This window comes from Bolinopsis microptera, chromosome 10 (assembly GCF_026151205.1).
Source record: "Bolinopsis microptera isolate Bmic1 chromosome 10, MBARI_Bmic_1.0, whole genome shotgun sequence".
Taxonomy (NCBI): Eukaryota; Metazoa; Ctenophora; class Tentaculata; order Lobata; family Bolinopsidae; genus Bolinopsis; species Bolinopsis microptera.
In genome coordinates this window covers 3,914,287-3,929,334 of record NC_087081.1, presented here as the reverse complement: position 1 = coordinate 3,929,334, position 15,048 = coordinate 3,914,287, and the positions used below count along the sequence as shown (strand labels likewise).

The window sequence follows — 15,048 nt, the reverse complement described above, 5'->3', positions numbered from 1 at the left end:
TCTAGTAATAATAAAAACATTCACATTGTCCCCAAATAGGACGTGGCTAAAAGAGAACAACTGGAGCTTGTTCTCAGCGAGCGAGGCCACACCCTCCAACAACTCTATCATCAGTGACGTGGATAATGTACGCAAATTGAGCTGGGTAATTGTAATTAGTTCCCTTTTCGAGCACTTGTTAACCAACCAATACTATGAGATTGAATTCCAATTACTCGTGGTAACCATGGTAACATGCCAAGTTTGATGGTTATAGAAAAACTAAAATCTATCAGTGAGATGTAAGCTCTAAAAAAACGATCACTTTCCCCTTAAAGAACCAAATAGATCTATAGGTAACCATGGTAGCATGCCAAATAGATCTATAGGTAACCATGGTAGCATGCCAAATAGATCTATAGGTAACCATGGTAACATGTCACGTTTGATCTATAGGTTTTGAAACTTTCCCCTTAAAGAACCAAATAGATCTATAGGTTATGAAACTTTAGGGTGCTCGAACAGTGGAACGTGTATATTTTATCTCAATCGAGCTTAAATTGTGACCAACACATAATAATATGATCATTCATCCCAGTCTATTTTGCGACTTGATTGTCGCCATCTTGAAAACCTTTTTGTATGATTGTGATCTACATTTTGTGTAATTCTCGCTTCTGTGCTATGTTTGAAGTTATCTCCAACGTTTCAACCTCATTTCCTCATCTGTCAAACTAATTTACTCATACTTCTTCAACCTCGTTAGCTATTTTTCTCTCTCTCTCTCATTATATCCCTCACCTAACCTCACCTAACCTCACCTAACCTCACCTAACCTCACCTAACCTCACTCTTAACCTCACCTAACCTGACGTTTACTGACAGGAGTACGAGAGAGAAGCCAGTAAGATAAAAGACGCAGAGTACGACTACCTGGAGAGTGTGGAGAACCTCAGCTCTGTATCCACCAGCAACTCCCACCCCTTTGCTTCGGAGAGTCTGGGTAGCACGGCTATTAACCTGAGTAGTGACCTGGCAGATGTGAGGAGGAGGGAGGAGATGGAGAGTGAGTAATTACTTAGTGCGCCGTACTTAGTTCTTAGTACTTAGTAATTAGTGTCACTTAGCACTTAGTACTCAGTACTTAGTACTTAGTACTTAGTTCTTAGTACTTAGTACTTAGTTCTTAGTTCTTAGTACTTAGTGTCACTTAGCACTTATTTGGTGTGAATTAGTGTCATTTAGTTTACTGTCACTTAGTTCACTGTTTTTAGCACTTAGTCGACTGTTTTTAGTACTTAGTTCAGTTCCTCTTTTCAGATGATATTTTTTGATTTATCGCGAAATGTTTAACTTCCTGTTAATTTTTTCTTATCTAGAAAATCCCAAAGCAACGTAATATAGCAGTTTATATAGCAGTTTATCGCGAAACGTAATATCATGTTGACTACCCGCTCCCAAACGATAACAATAATATTTTAAACGAATCAGTGCAGGGGAAGTTTTAAACACAAGAAAATATTTTCAGAGCGACTAGAAGACGTGGTGCAGGAGGTGATATCAAAGTACGGAGTGAGACGAAGTGAGAGTAGTAGTGCTGCTGATAACACTAGCGAGTGCGAGGATACATCCGAGATAGGTTTGAAGTGACGTCATAACTTGTAGGCTTAGTGACGTCATAACTTGTAGACTTAGTGACGTCATAACATGTAGACTTAGTGACGTCATAACATGTAGACTTAGTGACGTCATAACTTGTAGGCTTAATGACGTCATAACTTGTAGACTTAGTGACGTCATAACTTGTAGACTTTGTGACGTCATAACATGTAGACTTAGTGACGTCATAACTTGTAGGCTTAATGACGTCATAACTTGTAGACTTAGTGACGTCATAACTTGTAGACTTTGTGACGTCATAATATGTAGACTTAGTGACGTCATAACTTGCAGACTTAGTGACATCATAACTTGTAGAATTAGTGACGTCATCGATTGTAAACTTTGTAACGTCATAACTTGTAGACTTAGTGACGTCATAACGTGTAGACTGTAGACTTAGTGACGTCATAACTTGTAACATGTTCACCCCTAACAAACTCTGCTCCCTCAGAATCGTCCTTCTCGCTCCTGGAACAGGAGGTGAAGCGTGTTATGATCCAAGTTATCCCGCTCCTGCGGGACCACATGTCCGAACCCCTATCATCTGCTATTCAACTCAACATAGCCGCTACCATCATCAGATCCACTGCTTCTGTCTTTGATAACGATCAGGTCCGTTATTATTTAGTGACGTCATGTCATAGCATGTAGACTTAGTGACGTCATAACGTGTAGACTGTAGACTTCTGTCTTTGATAACGATCAGGTCCGTTATTATCTATAACACTGATTTCTTATCTGTTATTTCCTTATCTGTAACACTGATTTCACAGATCTCGGAGAACTTTGCCAGTAATCTGACGGGTGCCATGAAGAAGTATGAGGGAGACAGTGTACAGGACTGTGCGCACAACATCATTGTGGATCTCAGTGAGGTTAGATATTTAGTCCGATAAGATATTACATTGTGGATCTCAGTGAGGTTAGATATTTAGTCCGATAAGATATTACATTGTGGATCTCAGTGAGGTTAGATATTTAGTCCGATAAGATATTACATTGTGGATCTCAGTGAGGTTAGATATTTAGTTCGATAAGATATTACATTGTGGATCTCAGTGAGGTTAGATATTTAGTTCGATAAGATATTACATTGTGGATCTCAGTGAGGTTAGATATTTAGTCCGATAAGATATTACATTGTGGATCTCAGTGAGGTTAGATATTTAGTTCGATAAGATATTACATTGTGGATCTCAGTGAGGTTAGATATTTAGTTCGATAAGATATCACACTGTGGATCTCAGTGAGGTTAGATATTTAGTCCGATAAGATATTACATTGTGGATCTCAGTGAGGTTAGATGTTTAGTTCGATAAGATATTACATTGTGGATCTCAGTGAGGTTAGATATTTAGTCCGATAAGATATTACATTGTGGATCTCAGTGAGGTTAGATATTTAGTCCGATAAGATATTACATTGTGGATCTCAGTGAGGTTAGATATTTAGTCCGATAAGATATTACACTGTGGATCTCAGTGAGGTTAGATGTTTAGTTCGATAAGATATTACATTGTGGATCTCAGTGAGGTTAGATGTTTAGTTCGATAAGATATTACATTGTGGATCTCAGTGAGGTTAGATATTTAGTCCGATAAGATATTACATTGTGGATCTCAGTGAGGTTAGATATTTAGTCCGATAAGATATTACATTGTGGATCTCAGTGAGGTTAGATATTTAGTCCGATAAGATATTACATTGTGGATCTCAGTGAGGTTAGATATTTAGTCCGATAAGATATTACACTGTGGATCTCAGTGAGGTTAGATGTTTAGTTCGATAAGATATTACATTGTGGATCTCAGTGAGGTTAGATCTTTAGGTCCGATAAGATATTACATTGTGGATCTCAGTGAGGTTAGATGTTTAGTCCGATAAGATATTACATTGTGGATCTCAGTGAGGTTAGATATTTAGTCCGATAAGATATTACATTGTGGATCTCATTGAGGTTAGATATTTAGTTCGATAAGATATTACATTGTGGATCTCAGTGAGGTTAGATATTTAGGTCCGATAAGATATTACATTGTGGATCTCAGTGAGGTTAGATGTTTAGTTCGATAAGATATTACATTGTGGATCTCAGTGAGGTTAGATGTTTAGTTCGATAAGATATTACATTGTGGATCTCAGTGAGGTTAGATGTTTAGTTCGATAAGATATTACATTGTGGATCTCAGTGAGGTTAGATATTTAGTCCGATAAGATATTACATTGTGGATCTCAGTGAGGTTAGATATTTAGTCCGATAAGATATTACACTGTGGATCTCAGTGAGGTTAGATATTTAGTTCGATAAGATATTACATTGTGGATCTCAGTGAGCTTGAGGTTAGATGTTTAGTCCGATAAGATATTACATTGTGGATCTCAGTGAGGTTAGATATTTAGGTCCGATAAGATATTACATTGTGGATCTCAGTGAGGTTAGATGTTTAGTCCGATAAGATATTACATTGTGGATCTCAGTGAGGTTAGATGTTTAGTTCGATAAGATATTACATTGTGGATCTCAGTGAGGTTAGATGTTTAGGTCCGATAAGATATTACACTGTGAATCTCAGTGAGGTTAGATATTTAGGTCCGATAAGATATTACACTGTGAATCTCAGTGAGGTTAGATGTTTAGTTCGATAAGATATTACATTGTGGATCTCAGTGAGGTTAGATATTTAGTCCGATAAGATATTACATTGTGGATCTCAGTGAGGTTAGATGTTTAGTTCGATAAGATATTACATTGTGGATCTCAGTGAGGTTAGATGTTTAGTCCGATAAGATATTACATTGTGGATCTCAGTGAGGTTAGATATTTAGTCCGATAAGATATTACACTGTGGATCTCAGTGAGGTTAGATATTTAGTCCGATAAGATATTACATTGTGGATCTCAGTGAGGTTAGATATTTAGTCCGATAAGATATTACATTGTGGATCTCAGTGAGGTTAGATATTTAGTCCGATAAGATATTACATTGTGGATCTCAGTGAGGTTAGATGTTTAGTCCGATAAGATATTACACTGTGGATCTCAGTGAGGTTAGATATTTAGGTCCGATAAGATATTACATTGTGGATCTCAGTGAGGTTAGATGTTTAGTCCGATAAGATATTACATTGTGGATCTCAGTGAGGTTAGATATTTAGTCCGATAAGATATTACATTGTGGATCTCAGTGAGGTTAGATGTTTAGTCCGATAAGATATTACACTGTGGATCTCAGTGAGGTTAGATATTTAGTCCGATAAGATATTACATTGTGGATCTCAGTGAGGTTAGATGTTTAGTCCGATAAGATATTACACTGTGGATCTCAGTGAGGTTAGATGTTTAGTCCGATAAGATATTACATTGTGGATCTCAGTGAGGTTAGATATTTAGTCCGATAAAATATTACATTGTGGATCTCAGTGAGGTTAGATGTTTAGTCCGATAAGATATTACACTGTGGATCTCAGTGAGGTTAGATGTTTAGTCCGATAAGATATTACACTGTGGATCTCAGTGAGGTTAGATATTTAGTCCGATAAGATATTACATTGTGGATCTCAGTGAGGTTAGATGTTTAGTCCGATAAGATATTACACTGTGGATCTCAGTGAGGTTAGATATTTAGTCCGATAAGATATTACATTGTGGATCTCAGTGAGGTTAGATATTTAGTCCGATAAGATATTACATTGTGGATCTCAGTGAGGTTAGATGTTTAGTCCGATAAGATATTACACTGTGGATCTCAGTGAGGTTAGATATTTAGGTCCGATAAGATATTACATTGTGGATCTCAGTGAGGTTAGATGTTTAGTCCGATAAGATATTACATTGTGGATCTCAGTGAGGTTAGATGTTTAGTCCGATAAGATATTACATTGTGGATCTCAGTGAGGTTAGATATTTAGTTCGATAAGATATTACATTGTGGATCTCAGTGAGGTTAGATATTTAGTCCGATAAGATATTACATTGTGGATCTCAGTGAGGTTAGATGTTTAGTTCGATAAGATATTACATTGTGGATCTCAGTGAGGTTAGATGTTTAGTCCGATAAGATATTACATTGTGGATCTCAGTGAGGTTAGATATTTAGTCCGATAAGATATTACACTGTGGATCTCAGTGAGGTTAGATATTTAGTCCGATAATATATTACATTGTGGATCTCAGTGAGGTTAGATGTTTAGTCCGATAAGATATTACATTGTGGATCTCAGTGAGGTTAGATATTTAGTCCGATAAGATATTACATTGTGGATCTCAGTGAGGTTAGATGTTTAGTCCGATAATATATTACATTGTGGATCTCAGTGAGGTTAGATGTTTAGTCCGATAAGATATTACACTGTGGATCTCAGTGAGGTTAGATATTTAGTCCGATAAGATATTACATTGTGGATCTCAGTGAGGTTAGATGTTTAGTCCGATAAGATATTACATTGTGGATCTCAGTGAGGTTAGATATTTAGTCCGATAAGATATTACATTGTGGATCTCAGTGAGGTTAGATGTTTAGTCGATAAGATATTACATTGTGGATCTCAGTGAGGTTAGATGTTTAGTCCGATAAGATATTACACTGTGGATCTCAGTGAGGTTAGATGTTTAGTCCGATAAGATATTACATTGTGGATCTCAGTGAGGTTAGATATTTAGTCCGATAAGATATTACATTGTGGATCTCAGTGAGGTTAGATATTTAGTCCGATAAGATATTACATTGTGGATCTCAGTGAGGTTAGATATTTAGTCCGATAAGATATTACATTGTGGATCTCAGTGAGGTTAGATATTTAGTCGATAAGATATTACATTGTGGATCTCAGTGAGGTTAGATATTTAGTCCGATAAGATATTACATTGTGGATCTCAGTGAGGTTAGATGTTTAGTCCGATAAGATATTACACTGTGGATCTCAGTGAGGTTAGATATTTAGTCCGATAAGATATTACACTGTGGATCTCAGTGAGGTTAGATATTTAGTCCGATAAGATATTACATTGTGGATCTCAGTGAGGTTAGATGTTTAGTCCGATAAGATATTACACTGTGGATCTCAGTGAGGTTAGATATTTAGTCCGATAAGATATTACATTGTGGATCTCAGTGAGGTTAGATATTTAGTTCGATAAGATATTACATTGTGGATCTCAGTGAGGTTAGATGTTTAGTCCGATAAGATATTACATTGTGGATCTCAGTGAGGTTAGATGTTTAGTCCGATAAGATATTACATTGTGGATCTCAGTGAGGTTAGATATTTAGTCCGATAAGATATTACATTGTGGATCTCAGTGAGGTTAGATGTTTAGTCCGATAAGATATTACATTGTGGATCTCAGTGAGGTTAGATGTTTAGTCGATAAGATATTACATTGTGGATCTCAGTGAGGTTAGATATTTAGTCCGATAAGATATTACATTGTGGATCTCAGTGAGGTTAGATGTTTAGTCCGATAAGATATTACATTGTGGATCTCAGTGAGGTTAGATGTTTAGTTCGATAAGATATTACATTGTGGATCTCAGCGAGGTTAGATATTTAGGTCCGATAAGATATTACATTGTGGATCTCAGTGAGGTTAGATGTTTAGTCCGATAAGATATTACATTGTGGATCTCAGTGAGGTTAGATGTTTAGTCCGATAAGATATTACACTGTGGATCTCAGTGAGGTTAGATATTTAGTCCGATAAGATATTACATTGTGGATCTCAGTGAGGTTAGATGTTTAGTCCGATAAGATATTACATTGTGGATCTCAGTGAGGTTAGATATTTAGTCCGATAAGATATTACATTGTGGATCTCAGTGAGGTTAGATGTTTAGTCCGATAAGATATTACATTGTGGATCTCAGTGAGGTTAGATATTTAGTCCGATAAGATATTACATTGTGGATCTCAGTGAGGTTAGATATTTAGTCCGATAAGATATTACATTGTGGATCTCAGTGAGGTTAGATGTTTAGTCCGATAAGATATTACATTGTGGATCTCAGTGAGGTTAGATGTTTAGTTCGATAAGATATTACATTGTGGATCTCAGTGAGGTTAGATGTTTAGTCCGATAAGATATTACATTGTGGATCTCAGTGAGGTTAGATATTTAGGTCCGATAAGATATTACATTGTGGATCTCAGTGAGGTTAGATATTTAGTCCGATAAGATATTACATTGTGGATCTCAGTGAGGTTAGATATTTAGTCCGATAAGATATTACATTGTGGATCTCAGTGAGGTTAGATATTTAGTCCGATAAGATATTACATTGTGGATCTCAGTGAGGTTAGATGTTTAGTTCGATAAGATATTACATTGTGGATCTCAGTGAGGTTAGATGTTTAGTCCGATAATATATTACATTGTGGATCTCAGTGAGGTTAGATATTTAGGTCCGATAAGATATTACATTGTGGATCTCAGTGAGGTTAGATGTTTAGTCCGATAAGATATTACATTGTGGATCTCAGTGAGGTTAGATATTTAGTTCGATAAGATATTGCAAAACTTACACTTACGAGGAGCCAACCTATTCTATAAGCACGGAAAACAACTGAAAATTTAGCATATTTTTGTCCAGGTATTGTTCCAAGACGTGAACGCATCTCACATTATAGTAGACGAGGATGAGGAGAGTGTTGAGGAGGAATCAGGAGACGAGGAAGAGCTGGTGCTGGAGAACGGACACACCCCCACTCCGCAGGACATTCGGGCTAGGTTCCTGGCTTCTACCGGGTTAGTACACTCCCCCACTCAGCAGGACATTCGGGCTAGGTTCCTGGCTTCTACCGGGTTAGTACACTCCCCCACTCAGTACTACATTCGGGCTAGGTTCCTAGCTTCTACCGGGTTAGTACACACCCCCACTCCGCAGTACATTCGGGCTAGGTTTCTGGCTTCTACCGGGTTAGTACACTCCCCCACTCAGCAGTACATTCGGGCTAGGTTCCTGGCTTCTACCGGGTTAGTACACACCCCCACTCCGCAGTACATTCGGGCTAGGATCCTGGCTTCTACCGGGTTAGTACACTCCCCCACTCAGCAGTACATTCGGGCTAGGTTCCTGGCTTCTACCGGGTTAGTACACACCCCCACTCAGCAGGACATTCGGGCTAGGTTCCTGGCTTCTACCGGGTTAGTACACTCCCCCACTCAGCAGTACATTCGGGCTAGGTTCCTGGCTTCTACCGGGTTAGTACACTCCCCCACTCAGCAGTACATTCGGGCTAGGTTCCTGGCTTCTACCGGGTTAGTACACTCCCCCACTCAGTACTACATTCGGGCTAGGTTCCTGGCTTCTACCGGGTTAGTACACACCCCCACTCAGCAGGACATTCGGGCTAGGTTCCTGGCTTCTACCGGGTTAGTACACTCCCCCACTCAGCAGTACATTCGGGCTAGGTTCCTGGCTTCTACCGGGTTAGTACACTCCCCCACTCAGCAGTACATTCGGGCTAGGTTCCTGGCTTCTACCGGATTAGTGCACACCCCACTCAGCAGGACTTTGTTATTACGTCACACTTTATGACATCACACTTAGTTATGACGTCACACTTTGTTATTACGTCACACTTTATGACATCACACTTAGTTATGACGTCACACTTAGTTATTACGTCACACTTTGTCATTACGTCACACTTTATGACATCACACTTAGTTATGACGTCACACTTTGTTATGACGGCACACTTTGTTATGACGTCACACTTTGTTATGACATCACACTTTGATATGACGTCACACTTTATGACATCACACTTTGTTATGACGTCACACTTTATGACATCACACTTTGTTATGACGTCACACTTTATGACATCACACTTTGTTATGACGTCACACTTTATGACATCACACTTTGTTATGACGTCACACTTCTTCAGGGTTGGATATGACGAGTCAGACGACCCTGAGCTGGAGTACTCTGACACTGTTGGGAACGAGGTGGAGTGCGCAGTTAGTAACACGCAGGTAAATTATATTGCTAGAATTTAAGCAAATTTTATTGTTAGTTGTTTGTTTTTACGCGTGACTGGATATATACTAGTGATTGACAAAGAGTTCACCTAAAGTTATTGTAATATGTATTATGATTATTAAGTTAACACGTGTCACAGGACGAGGAGGACGATGAAGAGGAGGAGTTGATGATAGTCGAGGAAGACGAACCTGTACAACCCAGATTTAGTGAAACAGGTGAGTCAAGAGAGAGATAATTTCAGGAAATTATCATCATAAGTTAGCTCCCCTAACAGTCTCCCCCGGTCATGGTTGTGACATGGTTGTGACATGGTTGTAACATGACTGTGACATGGTTGTGACATGGTTGTGACATGGTTGTGACATGGTTGTGACATCAGGGTTCCTGCCAATTAACTATATTGAGTTGTACTTTATAAAATAAAGCCATTATTCACGTTACGTCATCAAGCACCACGTGACGTCACCAATCACCACGTGACGTCACCAGAGCAATGTTTCATAATATAACTACTGACCCAGGAGAGCTGTTCAGTGACGGAGGAGACATGTCGGACATTGTAGAACTACCTGTTACTGAAGATGAGAGTAATGATGACGTTCCTGTTAAAGAACTTAGCTCTGACAACATTCTCACCGTTAGTTTCTCTATTATATAATTATAATAGATAAAAGTAAAACCCCTAGTTACAGTGAAACCCCTAGTTACAGTAAAACCCCTAGTTACTGTATAACCCCTAGTTACAGTATAACCCCTAGTTACAGTAAAACTCCTAGTTACAGTAAAACTCCTAGTTACAGTAAAACCCCGATATTATACAGTAAACCCTGATTCCGGGGTTTGCTTTATATAGGGGTGCAGTAACTGAGGTTACTTATGATTTCCCTCATCTCTTAATAGACCACATGTTTAGCAGGGATCCCTCTTATCCGTTCTCCTCAACTGCAACTTTTCACTGTTATCTTAATGTGTAGAAATATAATCTTAATCCAACATTCCTAACTCACCCTCAACATTCCACCTATCAGGTAGAGGACCTGCCTTGCAGACTGAACATCCCGGGCGTAGTCCCCAGTTACAGAGATGCAGTAGTGGGCTCTAGTCCTCTAGCTACCCCGCTTCTACCCACTGATAGTGGAGTGGGGGATAAGCCTGAGAACGCTGCTGCTAATGGTCCTGATAATTTGGACACTCAGGTTCGTGGGCTTCATTGATTAAATTATTTAGGAGTAAAATAAATACAGTTTCATGCTGATGTTTAAACTGTTCGATTTAAATTGGACAAGAAAGTGTTATAATTTAAGATTGAAAAATCTCTTTTCCCACTAATAAAGAAACACAATTGAATTTGTAAAGTTGTAAATACTATATATTGTTTGTTACATCCGCAGAAACAAAAAATACCAGTTGTTTCAGGCAGTACTGGAAGTAATAGGAGAGTCTACTCTAGCTGGAAATGGGAACACAATTATCCCACCTCCGTGACTCTAACTACACCGGAGTTTTGATTTAGACTTTCAGATGACACCTACTGGATTCTAGAATTGTTTCTAGGACATTTTCTGGAACGTTCTCCAGGATTGTGCATGTTGAAAAGTGAGATTTGTTGGACGTTTTAGGTCGATATTCTGACCATTGAAACTTTTGATACCGAAAGAATATTGATCTTCCCTTATAAAATATCATGATCAACTACAGTCTGCATTCTACAATATTGTGACTTACTGTGGAATTTTTTGTTTATAAATTTTGCCCGTATAGCCTCACAGTGAATTGATGTCTATACAAGATTTGGAGATGTACAAAATGTGTGGCTAATTTAATACGCTTTAATTTGAGCATTAATTATCTAGAAGATGTGGTATACTTTAATTTATTATTGAAAAGATGAACTATAATTTTTCTTAAATAAGTTTCCTTTTTCTGGTAGTCGTAAAAGTTAAAATACAATAGTAGTCTGTGAGGCTGTGGTAGAGTTTGTTAATTCAGAATCGTACGGTTTACCTTTATACTCTATTTGCACATAAACAATAAAATAAGTATTTTTTCGATATTTTCCATCAGATTAGTACCGACTAAACGTTGAAATAGTTTTTTTCGTTTTACAGCATGTGGCACTATTCAAAAAGCCTGAAATGTATTACTAATTACGCGGTGGAAGAAAGATGAGGAATTTTGGTGGGAATCTCTAGTTTGGTTTCGATGGGATGATGATCTTAATCACTCTACACTCGACTGTCACGTGACTTTTTAAACACATCCTCTAGGTGGCTCTGAATGACTATTCGATATCCTAACCCTACAATCTTATCCCAACCCTAACTAAATCCCTAACTGAAGCATATGCTGAAACCCTAACCCTGACGAGAAATTAAATGTTAAACCAACTTCGTCACATGGTCAAATCACGACTCACGTGATCGAGACAGTATTTCGCCGATATCTAGCAAGGGAAGCATTTTAACAATAACCGGAATAGAACCCTATGTCATGTGGGGTGATTCGGAATCAGCGTTCGAAAATACATCGAACCAGCAACCAGGTTGATTTAAACTGTCAGGGGCCCTTTTACTTTGAGAAAAATATCGAACATCGACTGTAGAGTGATTTAGCACGCTCGGTTTCGGTGGAAACCAAACTAGCCCCCGGCCCGCCCCACTGAAAAAGTTAAGCCATAAGCGCCCCCTAGCCTTTTGGCAACCCCCCTCCTAAAATTGAACAAATTAGATGATATTAAAGGATAAACCGCACCCGGTAAAATCTCTAAAAAATGTGTTTCTAGAGCAAAACGCGCAGTTTTGCTAGTACCGTAGTCAACTTTTCAAAATAGTTCCACATTCAAACGACGATTTGGCGCTCCTCTTATCTGAGATTGCGGGGTTTTTAATCTCAGTGTATTTTTTGACGCTGATTCCGAATCACCCCCCATGACGTAGGGTTAAAATGCTTCCCTGGAGAGTTATGAGCAAAAACCGTTTTGGTCACGTGACAGGCTAGTAAAATACGAATTCGATTGTATTGGGCCCGGGTTAGGGTTAGGGTTGTGGTAAGGGTTATGGTTAGCTTCGGGGTTATGGTTAGGGTTGGGATTAGGGTTTATGTAAAACCGTTTTGTACGGCTGCAAAACCATGATAAAAACCAAAGTCACGTGAAATTTTTGGGCGAGCGAATTAGTAAAAGCCGTCACAACGTGATACAAATTTACACTAACTTTCACTAATTTCAGTAAGTGTAACTCAATTCATACCTAAATATGTGATATGGTAAAAATCTAAAATAACAAATACCCCGGCTTAGCAGTCAAATATGTTACCTGGGGACCTCAGGCTATCATGTTCATAAACAAAAGAGATTAGGCGGAATGACAGGCTGAGCGCGGCCCAGTAATCAAATATGATGTGAGCCGAATTGATACCGCATTTATAATCATATTTAGGTGTCCCTTACAATTACAATCAAAAACACTGTGTTATTAAAAAATGAGGGGACCTTAGAATTTACTTCCAAATATTTGCGTTTAAGTCCTGCGAAAGTGTGTAGAATCAAAAAATACACCGGACCGTGTAGTCGATAATTTGCGTAATACCACGCATAGCCATGTGTCTACGCGTACTGCGTTACGCGGTCGCGCGCTACTGCAAGCGAGAGGGCTCTGGTTAGAGCAACCACGCTGCGCTCCTATTGGCTGATAAAAATTTTGGGCTGTGCAACGTCACTTAAAACTTATTTGCACGCGCGTCGCGCACCCTTCGTGCCAGCATTTTGTTCTGTTCTAAAATTAATTACGTCGTGTTACCTTTTAGTAGAGGCTCTTACTGGCACTGTCTGCTCGATACGCTAGGGACCCCAGATACACCTTACTAGACGTATTTTTGACTGTATATTTTCCCGGTTAAAATCCAAAATCGCATAAGAAACCGATTTTTGGGCCAAATATAGGCCAAAAAACCATGTTTTTTGATATATATTTTCAGCAAGTTAATTTTGTTGGCATGTCAACAAAACTTGCATGGAGATAGCTAACAGACAGCCGCACAAGATGGTACAAAAATAAAACAAATCCCTTTATTTCTTTGGGGTAAAAATCTAAAAAAGTGGTAAAAATTTTGCGCGCAATTTATTTTTGGTATTTACATGCTATATTTTGAAAATTTTTAAACATGTATCTTGTTATAACAACTAATTTAAATACATTAAATATAATGTTGACCAAACAATAGATTTTTATTGAAACCTAAATTTTAGGCTCGCCGCGCATTTTTTCGAAAATTTACACCGTGGTATGAAAATCGAGCGCTAAAGCAAATACTGTCGTATTTTCACAAGAATACCTAGGTTGTTTTTCAGTATTATTGTCGCATTTCGAAACTCCTTTTCGCCCTATTTGGTTATCTTTCTGATGTGTAATTTGATTACTTACTATGTTTTCATGTATTCTCTTTGATGTGGAGTACCCATTTATGCTATTCAGAACTTCTGAACGTGCTAGGTTAATAGATGTCAAAATTAAGCCACTATCGTCAAAAACGCTATTATTTTTGTTTACCAACATCCACAAACTTTGACGGATGTTACTCGTCTAAATTTCTTCGAAGTAGCGCGCGCCGCTTTCTTCTCGAAATGTTAGTGGCAAGTGCTACGAAGTAGCGCGCGCCGGGCCAGACCATTAACAATGGTCAACCTCAAACTCAAATGAACGTGTCCATATATAATTGTACATAATTCTGACGAAATGTCAAAGTGGGTATCTATGTAATTTTTGTAATAATTTAATGGTTACATTCATGCCCACAGTTTAATGTTTTAACCACCATACCATTATACCATACTTTATACTCATTAACTTATTATCTATATACTTTAAATGTTTTGATTCCTAGTCCTTAGAAGGGTACTCCATTAACAGTTTTGACTGATTTGAATGTCCATTGGCCTGCACAGCAGATCGAAGCATCTCTAAATTATTTACTATTATTATTGTATTGCTGTGTAAATTTGATTCTAATTCTAATTCTAATTAAGATGCCAAATCGAATTACAGAGATTATCATATGATAATTAAGATCATTGAGCATTGGCAATTTCCAGTTTAAAAGTGCAGCACAATCAATTTAATCACTTTAACAGATAGTTTATTATATGGCGCCAAAACTGTAGTTGACTAAATAGCATAACTGTATCAAAGCGGCAGTACTTCTTATCGGTGGCGTAACAAAGGGCCCCGCTTACTCCACTGTGTGGGGAGGAGGGGGAGGGGTACACCATCTTAGGGGGGCGCAATAATCGTTGTTTGAATGTGGGGACAATTTTGAAAAACTTAACTAGAAAATTCAAAATGTTAGACTGTCTAACATTTTGAATTTTGCTATAATTTATTTGTTCATTTCAGGAAAAAGGAAATCATTCAATGTTTCA

The 15,048-nt window shown here is 38.2% G+C and overlaps 2 protein-coding genes across 31 annotated transcripts in view; both read left to right on the top strand.

The window, feature by feature from the left end:
• LOC134822298 (pericentriolar material 1 protein-like) overlaps positions 1 to 11,755 on the top strand; it is a 75,049-nt gene extending 63,294 nt beyond the window's left edge. For 11 of the 22 annotated variants that reach the window (XM_063833255.1, XM_063833254.1, XM_063833246.1 and 8 more), the window contains 11 exons: positions 40 to 145; positions 865 to 1,045; positions 1,508 to 1,618; positions 2,093 to 2,253; positions 2,415 to 2,516; positions 8,229 to 8,383; positions 9,535 to 9,622; positions 9,769 to 9,847; positions 10,154 to 10,269; positions 10,661 to 10,828; positions 11,049 to 11,717. In XM_063833255.1, the coding sequence (XP_063689325.1) occupies positions 40 to 145; positions 865 to 1,045; positions 1,508 to 1,618; positions 2,093 to 2,253; positions 2,415 to 2,516; positions 8,229 to 8,383; positions 9,535 to 9,622; positions 9,769 to 9,847; positions 10,154 to 10,269; positions 10,661 to 10,828; positions 11,049 to 11,117 (1,336 nt within the window). In that variant the 3' untranslated portion in view covers positions 11,118 to 11,717. Of the gene's footprint in view, positions 1 to 39; positions 146 to 864; positions 1,046 to 1,507; positions 1,619 to 2,092; positions 2,254 to 2,414; positions 2,517 to 8,228; positions 8,384 to 9,534; positions 9,623 to 9,768; positions 9,848 to 10,153; positions 10,270 to 10,660; positions 10,829 to 11,048 lie in introns of all 22 variants that reach the window. The other 11 variants (XM_063833256.1, XM_063833251.1, XM_063833249.1 and 8 more) reach the window with 3 other exon arrangements.
• Positions 1 to 15,048, top strand: part of LOC134822296 (cilia- and flagella-associated protein 44-like) — a 120,081-nt gene that overhangs the window by 58,843 nt on the left and 46,190 nt on the right. The window lies entirely within an intron of this gene.